The 20,652-nt window shown below is 64.7% G+C and overlaps 5 protein-coding genes across 18 annotated transcripts in view; 3 read left to right on the forward strand and 2 right to left on the reverse strand.

The window, feature by feature from the left end:
* Positions 1-4,195: 4,195 nt before the first annotated feature.
* On the forward strand, positions 4,196-7,743 carry SPSB3 (splA/ryanodine receptor domain and SOCS box containing 3). 2 transcript variants are annotated; one of them, XM_030924592.1, is made up of 5 exons: positions 4,201-6,013; positions 6,131-6,318; positions 6,399-6,501; positions 6,574-6,699; positions 7,034-7,743. In XM_030924592.1, exons 2-5 carry the CDS (start codon positions 6,211-6,213, stop codon positions 7,378-7,380), a joined length of 684 nt encoding a protein of 227 aa, XP_030780452.1. In that variant the 5' UTR covers positions 4,201-6,013; positions 6,131-6,210; the 3' UTR covers positions 7,381-7,743. The 2 variants fall into 2 exon arrangements, with proteins under 2 accessions (XP_030780451.1, XP_030780452.1); XM_030924591.1 differs by having other exon boundaries at positions 4,196-6,318.
* EME2 (essential meiotic structure-specific endonuclease subunit 2) lies at positions 7,737-11,197 on the reverse strand. The gene is made up of 8 exons (XM_010387826.2): positions 10,951-11,197; positions 10,584-10,720; positions 10,105-10,197; positions 9,319-9,410; positions 9,043-9,136; positions 8,769-8,884; positions 8,449-8,638; positions 7,737-8,367 (listed from the first exon to the last, which is right to left on the reverse strand). Exons 1-8 carry the CDS (start codon positions 11,195-11,197, stop codon positions 8,197-8,199), a joined length of 1,140 nt encoding a protein of 379 aa, XP_010386128.2. The 3' UTR covers positions 7,737-8,196.
* Positions 11,198-11,257: 60 nt separating this feature from the next.
* On the forward strand, positions 11,258-12,548 carry MRPS34 (mitochondrial ribosomal protein S34). Its single transcript, XM_010387825.2, has 3 exons — positions 11,258-11,626; positions 11,779-11,821; positions 11,926-12,548. The coding sequence occupies exons 1-3, from the start codon at positions 11,306-11,308 to the stop codon at positions 12,216-12,218; spliced, it is 657 nt and encodes a 218-aa protein (XP_010386127.2). The 5' UTR covers positions 11,258-11,305; the 3' UTR covers positions 12,219-12,548.
* A 24-nt stretch (positions 12,549-12,572) lies between these two features.
* Positions 12,573-14,086, forward strand: NME3 (NME/NM23 nucleoside diphosphate kinase 3). Of its 3 annotated transcripts, none has more exons than XM_030924593.1 (5): positions 12,573-12,950; positions 13,029-13,159; positions 13,268-13,369; positions 13,445-13,557; positions 13,672-14,086. In XM_030924593.1, exons 1-5 carry the CDS (start codon positions 12,695-12,697, stop codon positions 13,787-13,789), a joined length of 720 nt encoding a protein of 239 aa, XP_030780453.1. In that variant the 5' UTR covers positions 12,573-12,694; the 3' UTR covers positions 13,790-14,086. The 3 variants fall into 3 exon arrangements, with proteins under 3 accessions (XP_030780453.1, XP_030780454.1, XP_030780455.1); XM_030924594.1 differs by having other exon boundaries at positions 13,445-13,549; positions 13,672-14,064; XM_030924595.1 differs by lacking the exon at positions 13,268-13,369 and having other exon boundaries at positions 13,672-14,064.
* A 2-nt stretch (positions 14,087-14,088) lies between these two features.
* Positions 14,089-20,652, reverse strand: part of MAPK8IP3 (mitogen-activated protein kinase 8 interacting protein 3) — a 62,260-nt gene continuing 55,696 nt past the window's right edge. For 7 of the 11 annotated variants that reach the window (XM_030924580.1, XM_030924587.1, XM_030924581.1 and 4 more), the window contains 14 exons: positions 20,258-20,353; positions 20,009-20,167; positions 19,164-19,329; positions 18,184-18,366; positions 17,917-18,106; positions 17,692-17,811; positions 17,537-17,617; positions 17,371-17,438; positions 17,043-17,191; positions 16,615-16,786; positions 16,431-16,544; positions 15,970-16,209; positions 15,722-15,871; positions 14,089-15,645 (listed from right to left, as the gene is read on the reverse strand). In XM_030924580.1, coding sequence (XP_030780440.1) covers positions 15,524-15,645; positions 15,722-15,871; positions 15,970-16,209; positions 16,431-16,544; positions 16,615-16,786; positions 17,043-17,191; positions 17,371-17,438; positions 17,537-17,617; positions 17,692-17,811; positions 17,917-18,106; positions 18,184-18,366; positions 19,164-19,329; positions 20,009-20,167; positions 20,258-20,353 — 2,010 coding nt within the window. In that variant the 3' untranslated portion in view covers positions 14,089-15,523. Of the gene's footprint in view, positions 15,646-15,721; positions 15,872-15,969; positions 16,210-16,240; positions 16,280-16,430; positions 16,545-16,614; positions 16,787-17,042; positions 17,192-17,370; positions 17,439-17,536; positions 17,618-17,691; positions 17,812-17,916; positions 18,107-18,183; positions 18,367-19,163; positions 19,330-20,008; positions 20,168-20,257; positions 20,354-20,652 lie in introns of all 11 variants that reach the window. The other 4 variants (XM_030924586.1, XM_030924583.1, XM_030924588.1 and 1 more) reach the window with 1 other exon arrangement.

A 20,652-nucleotide genomic window follows, 5' to 3' on the forward strand; every position in this document is an offset into this window, starting at 1 on the left:
AGAAGTGGGGCAGGAAGGCGCAGCCACACTCCTGCTCTGGTCCAAGGGAGATAACAGGAAACCAACTGGGAAATCACCCCCCACAGGGACCCCCACCCCTCCCAGCCTCACTGCACCCCATCAGGCCAGGCAGCTGCCCTCACGGTCTGCTAAGGTGAGGGTCAGGGGCCATGGGTGCAGGTAGCTCTGCCTGCAAAGCCCACAGGCACATCAGATCACCTGGGCTGCAGACAGACAAACACCTGAGCTGTTCTGAACACCTTCAGGCTCCTGGGCCTCCCTAAGCAGGTGCAGCAATTTTTACCTCCAAGTACCAGGGTTTTTTGTTTTGGTTTAACACACATGTATGTGAACAAAGAGCATGTGTTTGCACTGGCAGAAGCAGCGTCCAGTAGGACACGTAGCAAGTTAACGATGGCCACCTCCAGAAATGGACTGGGTAAACCAAAGAATTTTTTTGTTTGTTTTGTTTTTTTTTCGAGTCAGGGTCTAGCTGTGTCACCCAGGCTGGAATGCAGTGGTATGATCACAGCTCACTACAGCCTTGACCTCCCTGGCTGAAGCAATCCTCCCACGTCAGCCTCCTGAGTAGTTTGAGACTATAGGCATGTGCCACCAAGCCTGGCAAATTTTTAAATTTTTTGTAGAGACAGTTTCACCATGTTGCCCAGGCAGGTCTCAAATTCCTGGGCTCAAGTGATCCTCCAGCTTCAGCCTCCCAAAGTGCTAGGATTTATGGGTGTGAGCCACAGTGCCCAGCCCCAGACTGGAGGATTTCTGTTGAATGAACCAAAAGCAATTGCCAACCTCTCCACAGACCATGGACTTCAGAGGAGAAAGCACAGTGAAGAATGCAGTGTGTTCTGAGGTCCCGTCACCCGAGGTTGGCTGTGTGCTTTGCCAAATTAAAGAGTCTCACTGAATGTGGCGTGCCCAGCAGACAGGCCCAGGGTTGGCCTGGTCCTCTGGCCTCAGAAGCATCTTCCCCTCCAATGGACTCCCAGTTCAGGGAATGCCTGCCTGCCTGCCTAGGGCATCTCCACACCTTAGCCCAGCCGCGTCCGCCTGGTCCCCGGGACCTACCTGCCCATCAGAGTCGTAGCCCCAGTTAGTGGAGCCTGCTAGAGCCACAGCCCGGGCATCTGCGTCTCGGCGGGCTGCACTCAGGACGAAGTGCCAGGCCCTGCTGTTCCGGGGGCGTCTGGCCATGGTGGCAAGAATCTAGAAGGAAACAGGCTCTGGACAAAGGAAGACTCACAGCGCTCCTAGCCCCGAGCTTCCAGGCTGGGCCACGGACGCACTCAAAGTGGGGACTGCAGGGGCCGCGCCGGTGCCCAGCCAGGGCTCCAGAACGCTTCAGGAGCCCGTACCTCACTCCAGGATCTGAGCAGCTCAATAAAACCTAGGTAGATCCTGTGAAACGCCACCCAGACACCCATGACTCCGGAACGCGAATCCCAGACCCTGTCTCCTGCTCCACCTCACGAACCTGGCCGCCCCGCCCGCCTGTCTCGCAGGCACTTCAAACCTCCACTCGCTCCTCCTCCGTTGTCCAGTTTGACAAATGGCATCTCCGGCCTCTCAGTTCCTCATGCCAGAAGCACGGTGGTCACCCCTCCCTGACACCTTCCCCTCCTGCCCGGCCCGACCGCCGCACCCGCCTGCATCCTCCTCCCGCCACCATCTCCTGGGCCACAAGGCTCTACTCGCCTTCCCCTCGGCTCGCTACCGCCAGGGCTCTTCGTGAAACAAATCTTAAGACCTGCTCAGCGCTGGCCGCTGTTCTGGCATAAAATGCAAAAGGCTGCAAGGGCCAGGTCTGCGCTTCCCAGGCCACTTACCTGGCCCCTCCCTCGCCAGCTCCGGGGTCCCCGCCCTGCTCCCCGTGGGTTCCGCCTCGCCTTCCAGGGCCGACCCCTGCGCCGGGCTCGCGGCTGGCAACGCCCGCTGGGCCCCGGGCGGGGTTTCAAGGAGGCCGGGGAGGATGGCGGCGCCCGGACCGCCGAACCCTGTCCAGCCCCAGGCGAGGGCGGGTGCAGCCGGAGCCGCCCTCCCCGGGGCCGCCCGGCCTGCCTGTCCCCTCCCGCAGGCGCGCGGGTTCCGGAGTCGACGGCGCCTGGGAAGCCTCTCTCGGGCACGGCCCTCAGGAGAGGAACAAAAGCGGTGCCCTGGCCGCGCTGCTACCGCCGCGCCCGCAAGGTCAGCGCGCCCGCCCCGAGCCCGGGACCGCGGCCCGCGACCCGCCGCTCACCTGCAGCCCCCGCAGCGCGCTCCGCTGGCCGGGCCCTGACCCACTTTCCGCCCGGGCGCGAGACGTAAACAATCCCCGCCCCCTGCACCCATTGGCTCCGGGGGCGAGGGGAGGGCACACCTGTCTCGGAGCATCCAGGGGGGAGGCGGGAGTCGGGAGACAAAGCTATTGCCGAGAGGTTTCGAGAACTGTCAATCCTAATCCAACGTTCCTATTGGCCAGTTCGCAAGCGATTGGAGACAAAGCCCGCGAGCCCATTGGGCCCGGGGTGAGGCGGTCGCGCAGGCCGCGTTGACACGAAAGTAGGTCCGTGCCCGCGTCGTCATCTGCGTCGAATCTCGGGAACAGTTAGGGAGGCTCCTGCGCCGCATGCTGATGGCGAGAGAGCAGACTGAGACCTATCAGAGGAGCGCAGGGTGGCACGCACTGCCCATTGGCTGGAAGGCCCTTCGCTCCATATGGGAGGCTGACGGCCCGCGGGCGGAAGCGCAGGGCGGCCGCGAGCTCCTGGCGGCGGCGGGATGGAGGCGGCAGCCGGTGATGGGCGGCCAGGAGGAGACCGGGACAAAGGGGCTACGCCTGGGGCCCCGCCGCACCCCATCCCAGGGCTGCCTGGCTGCGTCGCGCGCCTCCGGTGCGACCATCACCGGCCAGCATGGCTGGGTCAGGCCAGAAGCCGCGGCGCGGGCGTTTTCTAAACACGGTCGTTTTCCGCGTGCCCTGGATTCGATGCGGAAGGTCCTTGACCTCGGAGGGCCTGAGTCGTGGAGCTGGGGGAGATTTTAAAGGAAACTTTGTTGAGCACCGCGTTGTAGGCGGGCGCGGTGGCGCCTGTGGGCCCCGCTACCCTGGAGGTCGCGGCCGCGGTCGCAGCTGCACCGCAGCCCGGGCAGGAGCGAGACCCTGTCTTTAAATGGGTCACACGCGCGTAGTCATGAAAGTAAGACGGACGCCTGCATCACCTGTTTTTAGTTATTTGTGGAAGTGGCGCTCTAAGTTCAGAAAAGTGAAAGTTGCGCGGGACGGAATTCACACCAGTGCGGAAGATGCGTTCGCCAGGTCAGCGCCGCGGGCCCTCCTGAGTAGTGGGAGCCGCATTTCTCTTCCAAGAGAGCTGGAGTCCGGTACCAAAAAGAAAACATTCCTCCGACAGCACGGTCTTGTAGCACAACTCTGACAGATTAGAAATCCAGGGCTGGAGTCTTATTCCAGAGGAGAAGCCTGGAAAAGCCTGTCCTTATTATCAGGACAGATTTACTACAAAGTAAGGATATTACTGAGATTGGTAGAAGCTTTTTTTTTTTTCTTTTTTGAGACAGGGTCTTACTCTTGCTAAGGCTGGAGTGCAGTGGCGCGATCATAACTCACCGCAGCCTTGACCTCCTGGGCTCAAGCGACCCTCCGACCTCAGCCTCCTGAGTACCTGGGACCACAGGATGCACCACCCCGCCTGGTTCATTTTTTAATGTGTAGACATGGGGTCTTAATGCGTTGTTGAGAGTGGTCTGGAACTCCTGGGCTGAAGTGATCCTTCCACTTTGGCCTCTCAGAGTGCTGGGATTACAGGCGTGAGCCACTGCGCCTAGTCCAAGCTTTTATTTTGTTGCGGGGAGACGGAGGCTGGCTCTGTTACCCAGGCTGGGGGCAGTGGAACAATCTGATGACGGCTCACTGGCAACCTCCACCTCCCCAGATTCGAAGCAATTCTTCGCCTCACCCTCACCAAATACTGGGATAGCAGGGCAACAATGCGCCACCCTGCCTGGCGAATTTTTGTGTAATGTTTTAGTAGAGACGACTGGTTTCGTGACAGTTGGCCAGGAGGTCTCCATCTCGACTCCTCGTGATCCCCCTGCCTCAGCACCCAAAGTTGCTGGATTACAACTGAGCCACCAACGCAACCCGGCCCAAGCTTGCGTAAGTGGGGAAATATAGCTGCCACAGGTCATGTGCCCTGGAGCAGTCTGTCCTGGCCTCGCAGGGTCATGGCTGTGGGATGCGGGTGTGTCCATAGGCCAGCGTCTGACACACGCATGCTGCTTGTCCTCTGTCACCATGGGACGTGTCCTTCCGGGGCTGCTGCTTGTGTGACCTGCTGCTGCTCTCTGCTGTCACAGCTCCCCTGCAGTTGTTCAGACTCAGCCAGGTGTCCTGGGAGGGGCTGGGCTCCCCCCGAGTGAGAAATCCCTGAGCTCGGTGGGTCCACTAGGCCTTGGGGGCAAATTGGGAAGCAGGTCTTCCCCACCGGGTGGGGGCTGCTCTGGGGTCTCCTGGAGCTCCCTGCTCCAGCCAGGGAGAGGCCCTGACCTGCCTTCCCGCCTGCCTCCAGCTCCTGCAGGTCACATGGTCTGAGCCTCACAGGCTCGTGGCTGTGGGATGCAGGCGTGCCTGCGGGCTGGGCAGTGTCCGACACACGGGCTGCTTGTCCTGTCACCAAATGGGCCTGCAGTCTGTTGTGGGCAGGAGGTAGGCAGTGGCATTCAGTCTGTCTCCTTCTCCAGGGAGCCCAGCCCTGGACCTGCCGCACAAGTGCTCAGTTCTGTGCCCTGGCTTCTGACTCAGTCGGTCTACCCTGGCTTTGGGGACCCCCACTTCTAGGCAGTGGGGTAGGGTCCTCTGGGCCTGCCTTATCTGTGGGGTGGGGCCGTCCCCTCCAGAGGGGACAGTGTCCTGCCCTGAAGCTGGCTTTGGATAGGTCCACGTTCACCTGGAAGCTGGTGGCGCCCATGTCATGGTCCCCTGTGGCTTCTCCTGGGGGTCACATCACCTCTCTGGACCAGCCCCCAACCTGTACTCTCACTGTCCCAAGGCTTCTGCCACAGGCCCCCTGGTCACTTAGCACTCTCCCTGCTGACCACCTGGTCCATTTAGGCCCTGGGTGGCCCCCACAAAGCCTGTGACAGGGAGGAGGCTGGGAGGGGCCCCGCCTCCCACAAGGAGCTCACATTCTGGTGGGAGGAGGCCAAGAATTAGGACCAAGTGAAGCAAAAGAAGAAAAACAGAACAGGGATGAAGGGGCTGGAGAAGCCTCAGGTGACAGCTGAAGCTGGCGCCAGGAGGGGTGGGGCCTGTAGTGGGCACTGGGCAATAGGACCCTGTGGTGAGGCAGGGTCTGCTCAGGTAACAGGAAGGTCATTGGGCCACAGTGTGGTGGGGACTGCCCTGAGGCCAGGTGGCTGCAGCTGGGCCTGGTGCGGGGGTGGTGGCGTTGCCTGGGGCCTCTGCAGGGCTGGCCGAGCGGGGAAGAAGGTGTCCACACCGTCTCAGCTCTGGGCAGGTAGGGCGGGCCAGGGCTCATCCACCATCTAGAAACCACTTGGAGGCCAGATGGCCTTGGCTGTTGCTCAGTGGCTGGGCCTCCAGGGCCCTCCTGGTCGTGCAGAACGGGGCAGAGCTGGAGCCTGTTAGGAAGGAGCCTGGGCTGTGCACTTGGGGTTCTGTGAAGTCCCTGGAGGCCTGGACCCCCATCCTTCCCTGGGTGGCTCAGGGAAGGGGAGGAAGAGACTCAGGCTGGGCTGGCATAGGGCAGGGGTGAGAGGGCAAGAGCGGACGACAGGCAGGAACAGCCAGCCCTTCTCTCCCAGCACAGCGACTCGGACTCCGACCCCGAGTACTCTGCGCTGCCGCCATCCATCCCCAGTGCGGTGCCTGTGACTGGTGAGTCCTTCTGTGACTGTGCCGGGCAGAGCGAGGCCTCCTTCTGTAGCAGCCTGCACTCGGCCCACCGGGGCAAAGACTGTCGATGCGGAGAGGAAGACGAGTGTGAGATGGGGCCTGGCCCCTGCTGGGACTGCACTGCGGGCGGGCCTAGGGGTGGGCAGGGCAGGGCAGAGCCCCGTGGAGCTCTCAGGGCTGCCCCAGCCTGGGCCTCTCTTACAGATTTCGACTGGGTCTGGGATGACTTGAATAAGTCGTCAGCCACCCTGCTGAGCTGTGACAACCGCAAGGTCAGCTTCCACATGGAGTACAGCTGTGGCACAGCGGCCATCCGGGGCACCAAGGAGCTGTGGGAGGGCCAGCACTTCTGGGAGATCAAGATGACCTCGCCCGTCTATGGCACCGACATGGTAAGTTGCTCTGGCCCAGGGTGCTTCTGGGGGGCCTGGCCCCAGTGGCCCAGAGTGCCCTCTGCCTGTCCCGTTCCTAGATGGTGGGCATCGGGACATCGGATGTGGACCTGGACAAATACCGCCACACGTTCTGCAGCCTGCTGGGCAGGGATGAGGACAGCTGGGGTCTCTCCTACACGGGTGCGTGAGGCCCAGGTGGGGCGGGGCTGAGCCTGGAGTTCCTGGGCTCACTCCAACCTTGGCTGCCCCCAGGCCTCCTCCACCACAAGGGCGACAAGACCAGCTTCTCATCGCGGTTCGGCCAGGGCTCCATCATCGGTGTGCACCTGGACACCTGGCACGGCACGCTCACCTTCTTCAAGAACAGGAAGTGCATAGGTGAGGCCGCCACAGGACTTGAGCTCCTCTCACCTGTCACTCTGAGGGAGGTGGCCCACCATACCCCAGCCCAGTGGATACTGAGGTTTCCTGAAAGGGTTCCTCCTAGAAGCTTGAAGCCCCAGGGTCCCAGGGGCTGGGACAGTGAGGCCAGGCTGGAGTGGCAGGGCCAGCACATGCACCTTCTGCCTTGCCTCAGCTGTGTCAGCTGGCCACCCAGGTGACTGTAGTATGTGGTCTGAGGGGCTATGCCCGGTAGCTATGTCAGCTAGGGCAGGGAAGGGGCTATGTCCCCTTCCCTGCCCAGGGTTCAGGCTAGGCCCCTCCCTTCCAGGCGTGGCAGCCACCAAGCTGCAGAACAAGAGGTTCTACCCGATGGTGTGCTCCACGGCAGCCCGAAGCAGCATGAAGGTCACCCGTTCTTGCGCCAGCGCCACCTCCCTCCAGTATCTCTGCTGCCACCGCCTGCGCCAGCTGCGGCCAGACTCGGGGGACACGCTGGAGGGCCTGCCCCTGCCGCCAGGCCTCAAGCAGGTGCTACACAACAAGCTGGGCTGGGTCCTGAGCATGAGTTGCAGCCGCCGCAAGGCCCCAGTGTCTGATCCCCAGGCAGCGACCTCGGCCTGCCCCAGCAGTCGCGAGCCCCGGCCCTGCCAGAGGAAGCGATGCCGCCGGATCTAACTTCCCAGTGGAAACTGTGTTCTTGGGCTGGGACAGCCGTTTCCTGTCCCTTCCTTCCAGCCACACTCCAGGGCGGAGTTGGATGAGGCCCGTCTGGAGGGAGCCATCTCTTGCCTCCCAAGGCTGGGACAGTCCTTTCTGTGGAGGCTCTAGGGACCCTCTGCTGCTGTGCTGGGTGGGGAAGCAGCTGCCCTGAGCCTCAGGTCTTGTGGGAGGCTATGAGGAGAGCCTGGCTGGAGCCCGCCATTGCTGTTCCCACAGGGACTCGGATTTTCCTAACTTGCTCTGCATGCTGTCGGCGGCTGCCCCGCCGTCGTAGACTTAAGTGACTGCAATAAATGTAGAGTTGATGTCTAACACCCACGTGGCGTGAGCTGAAACATCCATGCAGAGGCCAGGCTTGCGGGAATCCTGGGCCTTCTCCCAGATTTCACTGCCCCCAACATCCTCAGGAGTCCCCTACTGCTCCTGGCTGAGGGTGCCACACCCCAAGCATCCAGGTGGCAGTGGGGCCCTGGTGCTGCCTTCTGGCCCCTGCCGTGTGCCCTGCTGCTGAGCTCCCCTGTGGCCTGTGTGTCCAGGACTCGGCACTGGAACCACCAGTCATCTGCCAGCCAGAAGCCCCTCTTCTCATCCCAGCTACCTAAACCTTCCCCTGCAACCACCCACCGTCCCCCTGAGGTCAGACCTGCTCAGTCAGAGGCTGAGAACCCACCCAGGCTGAGGATCCATGTATGGCTGGGGTCCTCCCCCACTGCACCAGGGTATCTGGTCTGTCCCCAAGGCTGCATGCTGTCCTAGTGGTCCCATGTGTGGTCAGGAGCCCAGGTCCAGCAGGAGATCAGGGTTGGCCGTGGTCAGGAAGAGGCAGATGCGGCGTGAGAGGTCAGGCCCCACCCTGCGGGGACGCCCACCTTCACTGGGCAGCACAGGGAGGTCAGCCAGGAGGCCCATGCGCTCCTGCTCCGTGCTGCAGGCCTCGAGCGCCTAAGGGCAGGCAAAGGTATGAGAGGGTGCCTGGGGACTGGGCCTCTGCACCTGGAGGGGTTCGAGGAGGGAGGGGCCCACCTGCTGCAGAAGGCGAGGGGAAGGGAAGGCTGTGACCACTGCATCGGCCACGGCTGGGCTGACTCGACTAAACTGCCTGATCTGCCTCCGCCAGGCCCCCCGCAGCCCTGTGCCGTCTCTTGCCACCGGCTCGCCGGCTGCCCAGCGCCCTGCTGTGCAGAAGGAAAAGGCCTGGGACTCCCGGTACTGCCTGGGGATGGGGAAAGACAGGGAGACGCCTTTTAGAAGCTCACCTGAGCAGCTCCCCAGAGGCCGGAGAGGCACCGCCACCACCTTGAGGTGATCCTGCCCCCGCCCCCTTCAGTCCAGGTGTCACGCACTTGAGGGGACACTGGGCGAGAGCCTTAGTGATGGCGCACACGTGCTGACTCAGCTCCTGCCACGAGGCCACCAGTAGCACGTCCAGGTTTACCCAGAGCTGCAGGAGCACCAGGGCCTGGGGAGGAGGCAATCCGGTGGGCACGAGCCAGAGGAAGGCTCCCCGGGACACAGTTGATAGCTGCCCCATGTGCCATGCTGGGAAACAAACCCAGTCAGCAGCCCAATCACTGGGACCCAGGCCACCTGACTCACCCAGCTCAGATAGGCCCTCACCTCTTCCACCTGCGGCCAGCCGATGGCCACCTCGGGACTGGCCACCTTTGGGCTTTCCGGCTGCTGTGTCCCCCGGGCAACGTGCTGGCGAGACCTGAGCAGAGGTGACCATTCCTCCCCGCTCCCCATGGGGCCTGCCCTGCCCGAGCGTGGCCTCTGCCAGAGCCCACCTGGGGAAGTGGGATTAGCTGTGCCACAGCAACCCCAGAAGTGTGCCCACCTCCCCTGAACCCCTGTCCCAGCCAGCCCTGCTGTGGGCATGAGAGTGAGCAGTACCACAGGTAGGCATCCAGCCCGATGACAGCCAGGTGGGACCGGGTGGTGGTCTCAGGGGAGATCCAGGGCACCCAGCGAGTTGGGCCAGATATCTGAAGATGAGAACGTGTGGCACAGTTGTTTATGGGAGGCTGCGGCTCAGGGCCATGGGCCACCAGGCCACAGCTGGTTTGCAGAACAGCAAGCCTGAGAAAGAGCCAGCGGTGCCCAGAGGAGCCTCTGTTCTGTTACCCCTTCTGAGAAAACCAGCTCTGTGCCTTCCACGAGGCCAAGAAGGCTAAGGAGACCCCTAGAGTGGCTGCCTGTGCACATCTTAGTTCCACTGAGCCCCTCATCCTGGTCCACCTCTGTATTTCAGCCTAGCTTTAACTTAGCACAAAGCAGGGGCTTGAAAGACTCATCCTTGGACACAGGGACCTGGCAGGGGTCTGGCCTATCCCCATACTGCCTGGTGCAACAGCACCTGAGCACTGCTCCTTGCAGGCAGGGGCCGGGCTGTCCACTGTCAGAGGACGAACACAGACCGCCTGCAGCCTACTGCCCAGACCCCGGCTTCCTGGCACTTCTCAGGACCCTCTAGGAGCAGCTGTAGCCTCCACAGGTGCCCAGGAGCTTTCTCCATCTCACCCTAGAAACCTCTAGGGTTTCGGATCAGAGAGGAATCCTGGCCTGCCCCATGCCCCCTCCAGCCCCGTCTACAAGGGCAGGGACCGGCAGCGCAGGCGCCTCCCGGCTGGGAACCCACCCCTCCTAACTGGAGAGGGACTACTGCCACCACCTGAGCACCTGGGTCAGTGTGGCGACGCCCTGCAGAAACTCCTCGGGCTCCAGCAGCAGCAGGAATTCCTGTTCATCTGCAGCCCACACTTCAGGAGGCAGCTGTGGGGACATGGGGACGCGCTGCTGCCTGTCTCAACCCGGGTGCCCCAGGGGCCCTGCCTGGGCAGTCTAGCAGCAACGCGGTCCGTGGCCCCAGCCAAGCCCAGGACCTGACAGGACTGCTCTACAGAAGCGCAGGTCAGGTCTGTGGGGCCGGCAGGAATCCCGACCACAGCCTGACTCCGGACGGAACCATTTCCAGCCAGCTCGGCTCTTTACCAGCAGAACGGCTTGGGCACCCCCACTTTCCGTTCCCCATCCGCGGTTTACCATCCGCGAGACGCGCACCGCCCGGGGCAGCTGCCTCAGGGACAGCTCCAGGACTGAAATCAAGGAAGCAAAACAGCCAACTCGGGGCTGGCCCTCGGGAACCCGCGACCACTCACGCTGCAGGGGCAGGGGTCGGGCCTCGCTCGGGTCCACCGCAGGCTGCGGGCCGGGCGCTGGGGCTCGATGCGGCACTCGCAGCCCAGGGCCTCCAGGGCCTCCATCAGGACGTCGGCACCAGCGTCTTCCAGGATGGCTGGGACCGGGGGAGAGGAGCACGGTCACTGCTTCCCTCCACCCTTGCGAGCGCCCTACCTGGGCGGGGGCGCGGACCCGGCAGTCTGCATTCGGCACAAACCCCCGACTGGGAAGCGCGCCCGGCCCCAGGCCTCTCGGGGTGCGCGCCCCGCCCCGTCGGACGGAGGGCGCCGCCTGGCGGAGAAAGGCCTTTCCTACCCCGAGCATCGCCCGTGCCCTCCGCCGCACCTGGGTCCACGCACACCGCGAGGCGCTTCAGGACCTGCTCCGGCCGTAGCAGCCGCAACGCCTGGGCAGCCGCCCTGCGCTCCCCTGCTGGGTCCCGGGCTCTCGCGGCGGCCTCCGAGCCGGCGGGGCCCTCAGCGTCGGAGTCTGAGATCTCCCAGGTTGGAGGTCGCCGCTGACCGCTCCCGCCCCGTCCCCGGCCCCGGCCCTGGCGAGAGACCCCCGCCCTCCCGGGTCCAACGCGCGCCATGGCCGGACCGACTTCTTTTTCGCTTCCGGCCGCGCCCGAACACTTTAGCCTGGGACACCGGCCTCTTCCGGCAACTTCCGTCCACAGCGCTGAGGACGCGGATCCGCCATGGCGCGGAAGAAGGTGCGTCCGCGGCTGATTGCGGAGCTCGCCCGCCGCGTGCGCGCCCTGCGGGAGAAACTGAACAGGCCGCGCGACTCGCAGCTCTACGCTGTGGACTACGAGACCCTGACGCGGCCGTTCTCTGGACGCCGGCTGCCGGTCCGGGCCTGGGCCGACGTGCGCCGCGAGAGCCGCCTCTTGCAGCTGCTCGGCCGCCTCCCGCTCTTCGGCCTGGGCCGCCTGGTCACGCGCAAGTCCTGGCTGTGGCAGCACGATGAGCCGTGCTACTGGCGCCTCACGCGGGTGCAGCCCGACTACACGGCGCAGGTGCGTGCACCCCGTCCGCACCCCGCCCCTGCAGCCGCCTGGTCTCCCCGCCTCCCCTCCTCCCTGCAGGTTTGCGTGTCTGAGGCTCCCACCTCCTGATCTCGGGGGCCGAGAGCCTTGCGAACTGACTTCGCTTCCCTCTGGCTTTGCAGAACTTGGACCACGGGAAGGCCTGGGGCGTCCTGACCTTCAAAGGTAAGGCTCGGGAGAGCTGGTGGAGAGCGGGTGCCCGGCAGTTCGATGCCGACCACCGACGGCACAGCAAATGTGTGTGCAGCACGCCTCCTTTCCTTCATCAGGGAAGACGGAGAGCGAGGCGCGGGAGATCGAACACGTCATGTACCATGACTGGCGGCTGGTGCCCAAGCACGAGGAGGAGGCCTTCACCGCGTTCACGCCGGCGCCGGAGGACAGCCTGGCCTCCGTGCCGTACCCGCCGCTCCTCCGGGCCATGATTCTCGCAGAACGACGGAAGAATGGAGACACGAGCACCGAGGAGCCCATGCTGAATCTGCAGAGGGCACGCATGGAGCCCTGGGACTACCCTGCAAAACAGGAGGACAAAGGAAGGGCCAAGAGCACCCCCGTGTAGAATGCCAGCGCCAGCGGGTGGCCTGAGGGGCTGCGAGGCAGCGGGGATCCTGTTGATGAAAGAAACCGTCTTCGCGTTACACCCGAGTCTGCCCCTCGGAGCTGGGAGGTCACCTTCCGCGACGTTTTCTGAGGATCTGCATTTTAGTGGGGGAGGGCTGCGGCAAATCGCCACCTGTGTCTTTCCTCTGGCCCTGCTGCCCCCACACCGAACTCCGAAGGCTCACGCTGGGGAAAGCGGGAAGCGCTAGCTCCCTTTCCCCCATTAGTGCTCTCTTTTCCTGGATCCCGGCAGAAGCTATGGAAGGGAATAAAGAGAAAAGAAGTACCCCAGGTTGCGGTGTCTTTGCGCGCTGTCTTTAGGACCGGGGAGAGAAGGCCTGACGTTGTGGTCTTGGCCCTGGCCGGGGGGCGGGGGCTCGGGCGGTGCGGAGCAGGGCGCCGCGTGGGTGGAACCACCTGGGCGGGTTGTGGGGCATGCAGTTAGTGCCCGAGCCACTGGAGGAGACTTGGCCTCCGCAGCTGCCCTCTGGCCCCCCACGGCTGCTGGGTTTCGGGGTGCAAGTGAAGCAGCCTCCCTACGTGCGTCCGCGGAGGCCGCCGCGCCGGGACCAGGCCTCTTTAAGCGCAGGCCCCGCCCCGGGCGCCACCGCCCCGCCCCGCGGAGCCCGCGCCCGCACCGCCATCATGATCTGCCTGGTGCTGACTATCTTCGCCAACCTCTTCCCCGCCGGTGAGCGGAGCGGCGCGGGCGGGGGACGGGCGGTCGGTGCTGGGCCGGTCTGACGCCACGTCCCCGCCTGCCCCGCAGCTTGCATCGGCGCACACGAGCGCACCTTCCTGGCCGTGAAGCCGGACGGCGTGCAGCGGCGGCTGGTGGGCGAGATCGTGCGGCGCTTCGAGAGGAAGGGCTTCAAGTTGGTGGCGCTGAAGCTGGTGCAGGTGGGGGCGCGGGGCGCGGTGAGCGTGCGGGGGCGCGGTGTGGGGGGACGGGGGGCGGGGACCTGGGGACGCCTGGGTGCCGGCGCAGGCGGCGTGACCCTTCCGCAGGCCTCCGAGGAGCTGCTGCGCGAGCACTACGCCGAGCTGCGTGAACGCCCGTTCTACGGCCGCCTGGTCAAGTATATGGCCTCCGGGCCGGTGGTGGCCATGGTGAGTGCCCGGGAAGCGGGCGGACGGCCCCGGGACCCCACCCCTGCGTGATACCGCCCCCGTCCCCCCGCACAGGTATGGCAGGGGCTGGACGTGGTGCGCAGCTCGCGGGCGCTCATCGGGGCCACGAACCCGGCCGACGCCCCGCCCGGCACCATCCGCGGGGATTTCTGCATCGAGGTTGGCAAGTAAGGCTCGCCCCGGGGACGGGCCCAGCCCCGTCCGGCCTCCCCCATTTCGGCCCTCGTGGGACCCGTGCCGGAGCCCTCCTTCTCGCGCTCACGCTCGCCTTTTCCGCTCAGGAACTTGATTCACGGCAGCGACTCGGTGGAGAGTGCCCGCCGCGAGATCGCGCTCTGGTTCCGCGCAGACGAGCTCCTGTGTTGGGAGGACAGCGCCGGGCACTGGCTGTATGAGTAGCCCGGCAGGTGCGCGTCGCAGAGGCTCTGACACCCCAGCCGCCTCCAGGGCCCAGGTGGCCGGGCTTCTGGCCCCACCCCGCAGCGCTTGGAACATCCACCTGTCAGGACGTTGCATCGAGAGTGGCGCGGGCCTCTCCGCGTACAGGGCTTCCTGCCCGAGGAGCTGCTCCAGGAGCCTGCGGCTCTCCTGGAAACATGCCAGGACACTCCTGGTGCCCAACCCAACATGGTCCAACGTTTCTTTTTATAATAAAGTGAAGTCGTTTTCGTGTCGGTTTGGGTTTAGAAACAGGCAGCTACGACGTTAAGACGTTTATTACATACAGAGCAGATATGTGGGTTTGCTTGCAGGGCCAAAGCCTGAGGAGAATCGTCACCCCTCCCCCAGCCGCACCACTGCTCAGCCCGAGTCACTTCGAGATCCTGGGGGAACAGACGAGGGAGCAGACATACATCACAGTGGAGGTGGCAGGGATGGTGGGGAGAAGCCGGCAGCGCAGTGGCTGCAGCCCATGGTGGCCAGCGGGGCTCATGGGGCAGCTCCCCAAGATCTGTGCTTCTCTGGTTGGGGGTGGGTGCGGGGGCTGGGCTGCCCTCATCAGGGCCTCCCAGACAGGAGTGCAGTGGGCCTGGAAGGTAGGAGTAGGCCAGCGAGGCCCAGCTGGACAGGGAGAGCAGTCCAGGGTGGCCTCTGCCCGCTACAGGCTTGGCGTCGGCTGGGGGCGGCTCCATCTTCAGCCCCATGGGCCTCTGCTTGGTGGCCTCTTGCTCCCGGGGAGCAGGCCACAGCGGGCAACCCTAGGCACTTAGTAGCGTGTCTGGGAGCTGGGCTCCGTGGACCCCTGTGCAGGAGGCAGGCCCCGGGAGCACATTATCCCCCATCAACCTGAGGCTAAGCCTGCGTCCTAGGACTGAACCCGGAGAGGCCAGGGGCCTCCCCTTCTTCCTGAGGCCTGGGCCTGCCCTGGCAGCCTGAGAAATCCCACCCTGGGGGCTTCTGGGAGGGACAGGACTCCAAGGCCCACTCCTCCAAGGCAGAGCCTGCCCGTGTGGGCAGGACGGGGTAGCAGTCTCTTCTCAAGCAGCTGCCCCAGGGAGCTGGGCCTCGTGCTTTCATGCCAGCTCCCTGGGCAGGGGACAGCCGGGGTGGGGACAGACAGAGGATAGAGGCTTGAGGATGGGGAGGCCCCAGAGAAGGCCAGCTGGGGTGCACGCACCTGGGCAGCCTGAGGCCCACCTCCCTGGGCAAAGGCTAGTGCCTGGCCCAGCTCCCCCAGGCAGAGTGAGGGCCGGGGAGGCAGGGTGGCCCCATGAGCAGCATGCAGAGGTGGGCCCAGGGCAGGCAGCCTCGGCGGTGGGGAGCTCCTGCCTCCTCCAGGGGTGCTGGGGAGTAGGAGGCCCAGGGTGGAGCCAGGGCCACCTCGGGTCCTGCCTGCGCTGGGCCCAAGTTGCCCTGGACTTGAGGACTCTGGGCTGGAAGCTGGCCAGGAGCTGCCCGGGAAACTGTCCCGAGAGCATCTTCCCCTCGGGTGGAAGCACCCTCCCCTTCTCCTCCCAGCTGACTGGCATCCCCGCACTCCCTGCCCGCTGGAGGGGACCAGACTCAGGTGAAAGCTGCAGGTTGAGAGGTCAGAAGAGGGGCGGCGGCGCCTGGCTGGCTACCCCGCAGGGCAGGCGGGGGTCAGGTGGTCGGGGGTCCTATGTACAGGTCGGGCCAGGCAGGGCAGCGGCCTCACTCGGGGGTGTAGGACACCTGCCACACGATGATGTGACTGCGCTCCGCCTTGGACAGCACGGGCTTCACCTGGCTCATGTCCCCTGTGCCCTCCTCCGTCTCGTCGTCCTCTCCGTCTCCTGCAGGCAAGGCAGCAGAGTGAGGGCCAGGCTCCCCCCGCGCCCAACCTCAGTCCCGTCCCTAAGCCCCGCTCACCAATGCGGAAGTCGATGTAGCCCTCCCCGCCGCTCAGCACCAGCACGTTCCGCAATTTCTGACCCTCCGCCTCCGAGGCAGGGGCAGCTGGCCCAGGGCCCTCAGCTGGGCTGTCCAGCACACTCCCGTTCAAGGTGGCCAGCACATTCCCTGGGATGGCAGAAGCGATTGAGGACAGTGGCCTCCTGGGGGAGGCGGCAGCCACTGGCGTGCAGGGGATGTGGATAGCAGGAGGGGCCCAGCCTCACCTGGCACCGAGACAAAGAACTTCACGGCATCGCGGTGCCCGTGGAAGCAGAGCTGGGCCTGCGCCATGGAACAGTAGGGGATGAAGCTGCTGGCCGCCCTGTCACTGCTGTCATCGCCGTACACGTGGATGATGCCCCCGGGACGGGCGCCCTCCCCAGAGGTGGGGGATGTCTTATTGGCTGCAGGGAGAGAACCCAGAGGCGCTGAGCCCGCATACAGATGGAGGGTGCGAGAGGCTCCTGTGGGGGGAGAGGAGGTGGCTGGGCTTACCTCGGAGCCCCAGGAGCTGGCCTCGGTGCAGGACCACAGCTGGGGACACAAGAGGAGCATGGGAGAAGAGGAGAGTGGTCAGCGTAGGGGCAGTGAGGCACCCTCCCAGGTGGCCCTGCAGAGCCACCTCTGGGAACCCATGGACACCTCTGGCAGCACCACTGCCCCTGCAGGGGTGCATGCCACTCACTCTCTGTCAGGGGGATGGAGATGACCACTCCGTTGCCGGTGCCCACCCAGAGCCGGCTGCCCGCGACAAGCAGGGCTGTGATGCGCACGAAGGAGAAACCGAGTTTGCCGGTGCCTGTGGGGGGAGAGTTGTCAGGGCGGCTGGCCTTGAGCCCCCTGCCGCCCCACCTGGCATGGCACCTCACCTAGCATCTTGCTGACGTAGGGCTCGATGTCCACATCCTGTAGGTGCTGGTGTGTGTGTGCATGGTAGAGCCGCAGGGTGGAGTCCAGGCGGATGGACACCCATACGCCATCGCCAATCCACGCCAGCTGCCGCACCTGGCTCTCCCGCCGCGGGTGGGCGTCAAATGACTTCTGTGGAGTCATGGTTGCCCATCAACAGGGCTGGGGAGAGGAGAGGAAGTGGGCAGCCCCAAACCTGCCACAGCCCCAGGGCCACCTATAGCCCCCTCAGATCTCCTGCTTTGCGCCTGTTTGAGCCTGAGTCATTGGCGGTACAGGGAGGATGGGACCCACATAGGGCTTTTTGGACTTCTGTATGGAAAGTGCTGGAGAGCTGCTGGCCGGCAGAAGCCTCTTCCCCTCCCTGGGGCCCCTGGCCAGCACTCGCCTCAATCTGCATGGTCTTGGGCTGGATGACGTGCACCTTGTTCTTGTAGCCACACCACACGCGGTCGTACACAACAGCCATGCAGCGGATGGAGTGGTGCGGGTGGCCCAGGTCCATTAGGTGATAGTTGCTCAGATCCCACTGGCCATCTGGAGGGAGCCCCAAACACCTGCTCAGGCCTGGCCGGGCCCCACCTCTGCTCAGGACATCAGGGGTTGAGATACCCACTGCCAGGCTAAGGAGAGGCCTGGAACCCCGGGAGTCCCTTGGCTAAACACTGCCAGGGCCATCAGCTGCCACCCACACACCCCGTGCTGCCAGGCCCCACCTTCACCACGGTGGAAGATGGCCAGGGTCCCGTCCGCCAGAGCCACCAGCACACGGCCTTTGACGTGCCTGAAACAGGAATGTGGTGAGCCTGGTTTGGGCCAGGCTGTGCAGGCCCCTCCGCCCTGTTCCCCCGTGACGCCCGGCCCTCAGCCTGGGTCACCCACACCAGGCTCAGCACGGAGTCCTTCAGCTTGATGGAGTGCAGGCACTTCTTCCAGTTGGCCACAGCCGAGTGCACGTAGAGCCTGTAGAAAGAAGTGGCAGTGGGCGAGGGACTCACCTAGGACCCCCCCTCCACCTTGCCCTGGGCCCTTCCTACCAGCCGTTCTGGGCTCCCAGCCACATGGTGGGTGCAGCACTGCTGCCTGCTCCTGTGGGGTCCCCGCTGGGCTCCGGCTCTGGTTGCGTGCTGCTGCTGTCAGGCTCCGGCCCATTCTCACTGTGGGAAGGACGGTGGCTCCAGGGGGGCCACGGGGCATGCACCTGCCCCTAGACCCCTAGGCCCTTCCCACCTCTGCAAGCCTCCCCCTCCGCTCCTGCTCACCTGCCAGGCTGGGGGCCAGAGGATGGGGTGGGGGCCGGGTCAGTGAAGACATGCTCTGTGAGAGGCCCGGGCCGCAAGGTGGCCGTCTCTGGCTCGCTGGGCCCAGGGTCTGGCACCTCCGTAGCCTCTGTGGCCTCCTCTGTGGACTGGGACGGGTTGACCTTCCCGTTGGCGATGGTGGCCACCTCCCCTGTGTTAGGAGAGGTGAGCTTGGGCTGGGCGGAAAGGTGGGAACGAGGGGATGGGGGAAACTCGCCCAGGACTCACCCTGCCCCTTGTCTAGCACCGGGGTGTCCCCTCGGGAGGAGCAGTTGCTCCGTGGCACATTGCAGCGGGTGGCACAGCCCACCAGGGTGATACCGGCCAGCACGCCGTCCACGCCCGGGTCCTCTGGGTTCACATCGCTGTCCAGGAACATCTCCCCGGGGGGGTAGTCGCTGTCACTGGCCGCTGGGGAGAGGGACGGCCCATCAGCCTGTGCTGGGGAACGCACTACTGCAAGGGCATGCCCAGCACTCATACAAGGGCAGAGGGAGCGGGAGCTGGCCTTCCACTCTCCCAGCAGACCCAGCTTCCACACATGGCTCCACCCACAGTCCACCCAGGACCCTCTGCCTGGAGGCCTGGAACTCCAGCAAGCCTGCTCTGTTGGGTGGGCCCCTGGGCCAGGGGAGCTGAGTAGTAAGACCCTGGTTTGGGAGCAAACAACTTGTGATCCTGTGGCAGACCCTCAAGAACCCAGACGGCCCTGTGGTTTCACACCAGAGACCTGGCAGAGCCCTCAGTACCCCTTCATCCTCCCAGTGTTGGGGCTGGCCCAGAACATCACCAAGGTTACCGCTCACAGGGGTGACATGAAGCTCCTCACCCACACCCCCTTAGCCCCTGGTGAGGCCGTGAGATTTCGGCCCAACTGGAGGTTTCACATTCAGCATGAGGAAATGTTTTCCGGTGGTCCCCGAGTGATGCTTCAAGCTGCGGGTGATGCCTACCCCTCACCCTCTAACCAGGTGAGCGTGGGGTCCCGAGTACGTAGGAAGAAGAGGCCGAGGCCACTGCGAGCTTCCTCCCAGAAACAGGGCCCAGGGCCTCACTTGACTGGGTGTTGCCCCTCCCACTGCCCACTGCCATGTTCCCGTGTCCACAGGACACCCCGAGAAGGTGGGTGCTGTGTGGCAGGGCTTTTACTTAGCTTGCTAGTAAAAGGGAGTGGCGCCCAAGTGGAAACGCCCACTCCAGCCGCTCACCAGGGATGCTGGAGATACACAGTACGTGCGCATTGCAGACGGTGAACTGGTCCACCACAGTGCCCGGCTGGTTGGCATCGATGATCACCACCTTGCTGGTGGTCAGGGTGCTGGTCAGGATCCACACCCGGCTGGAGGTGGCGTCCATTTCAGAGAGCTCCTTGGCCTGTTTCAGGGCACGGGATCAAGGTCAGAGCCCGAGCTTGAGTCTACCCGGCAGCAGCAAGGGGCCATGGGACTCCCAGAATCTGTCAGGATCCAGCCTTGACTGTAGCTTGAGGGGACATGGCTGTCCTTCCCCGGGGCCAGAGCAATGTGGACTCAGGACTGCACTCTAAAGCGCTTGCATACCCGGTTTCGTCTCCACAGAGAAAGCCGCTGAGCTCCAAGAGGCCCAAGCTGGGCCATAAAACTAAGCCTCCGACCACTAGGAAGGAAGCTCTGCCACTCCAGGCCACTTGGGAGGTCGGGGAGAGGGAAAGGGAGAGGAGGGGAGGGGGAGGGGATGAGGGAGGGGGAGGGGATGAGGGAGGGGGAGGGGAAGAGGGCCCACCCCAGCCCCATTCCCAGCCAGGGGACCGAGACTGCTGGATGGCACTCGGAAAGGGGAGGGGAGGGCCGCCCCAGCTGCAGCCCCATTCCCAGCCACGTGGGCCAAGACTCCTACTGAAAACCCAGAAGGCGGCTCCGTTCTGGGGAGGGAAGACACTGCTTCCCGAAGTCCAGGGGCCCCTGTGCTGCCCTGCTTCCGGGTGCTGGCCTGTGTCTCACTCCCAGCATGCTCTGCGGCTGAGCTGTCCTGAGACTAAGCCAGGGAGATGCCCGGTGGCCTCCGCCATACTCACCTTCTTCTTCTCGGGAGACCCGTGGGCGCTCTTGGGCTCACCGTCTCCTTCGCGGTCGCAGGTCAGGGGGTCGCGGCCTGGCACTGGCTTGACTCCATTCCCACCATCGTCCTCATTGGGCCTCCACCCGCTCAGGTTGACGCCCGCAGCACACCACAGCTGCAAGGGCAGGACCGGGGTCGGGTGTCACCGGCGCTCCCCAGCCTCCAGCCCGCCCAGCCGGCCTGAATGGGGTGCTCGCCGGCTCACCTTCATGGTGGGGTCCTTCTCCACCAGAGGGCGGCAGTACACGGGCACCGGCACGTTCTTCATCCGCGTGTCCTCCTGGCCCCCGTTGGGACTCAGCTGCACGGGGCAGGGAGGCGCCGTGGGCACGAGCCATGGCTCCTACCCATCCCTCCAGAAACCTTAGGCCGAGCTGCCAGCTTCTGGCGGCAGAGCCACCTCAAGACTGGAGGCAGGTGGGGGCGTGGGAGCCGCGGGGCTCCTCCTCCCACCCTCCAGACCCCTGCCCAGGAGGCTTACTAGGAAGCTGCCAGGCCCCTGCCCCGCCCCCGCCCCGCCCCGCCCACAGAGCCCCACCCCGCCCACAGAGCCCCGCCCCTTACCCACGCCCCGCCCCCGCGGGGCCCCGCCCGGTCCCC

The sequence above is a fragment of the Rhinopithecus roxellana genome, chromosome 20, assembly GCF_007565055.1.
Source record: "Rhinopithecus roxellana isolate Shanxi Qingling chromosome 20, ASM756505v1, whole genome shotgun sequence".
Taxonomy (NCBI): Eukaryota; Metazoa; Chordata; class Mammalia; order Primates; family Cercopithecidae; genus Rhinopithecus; species Rhinopithecus roxellana.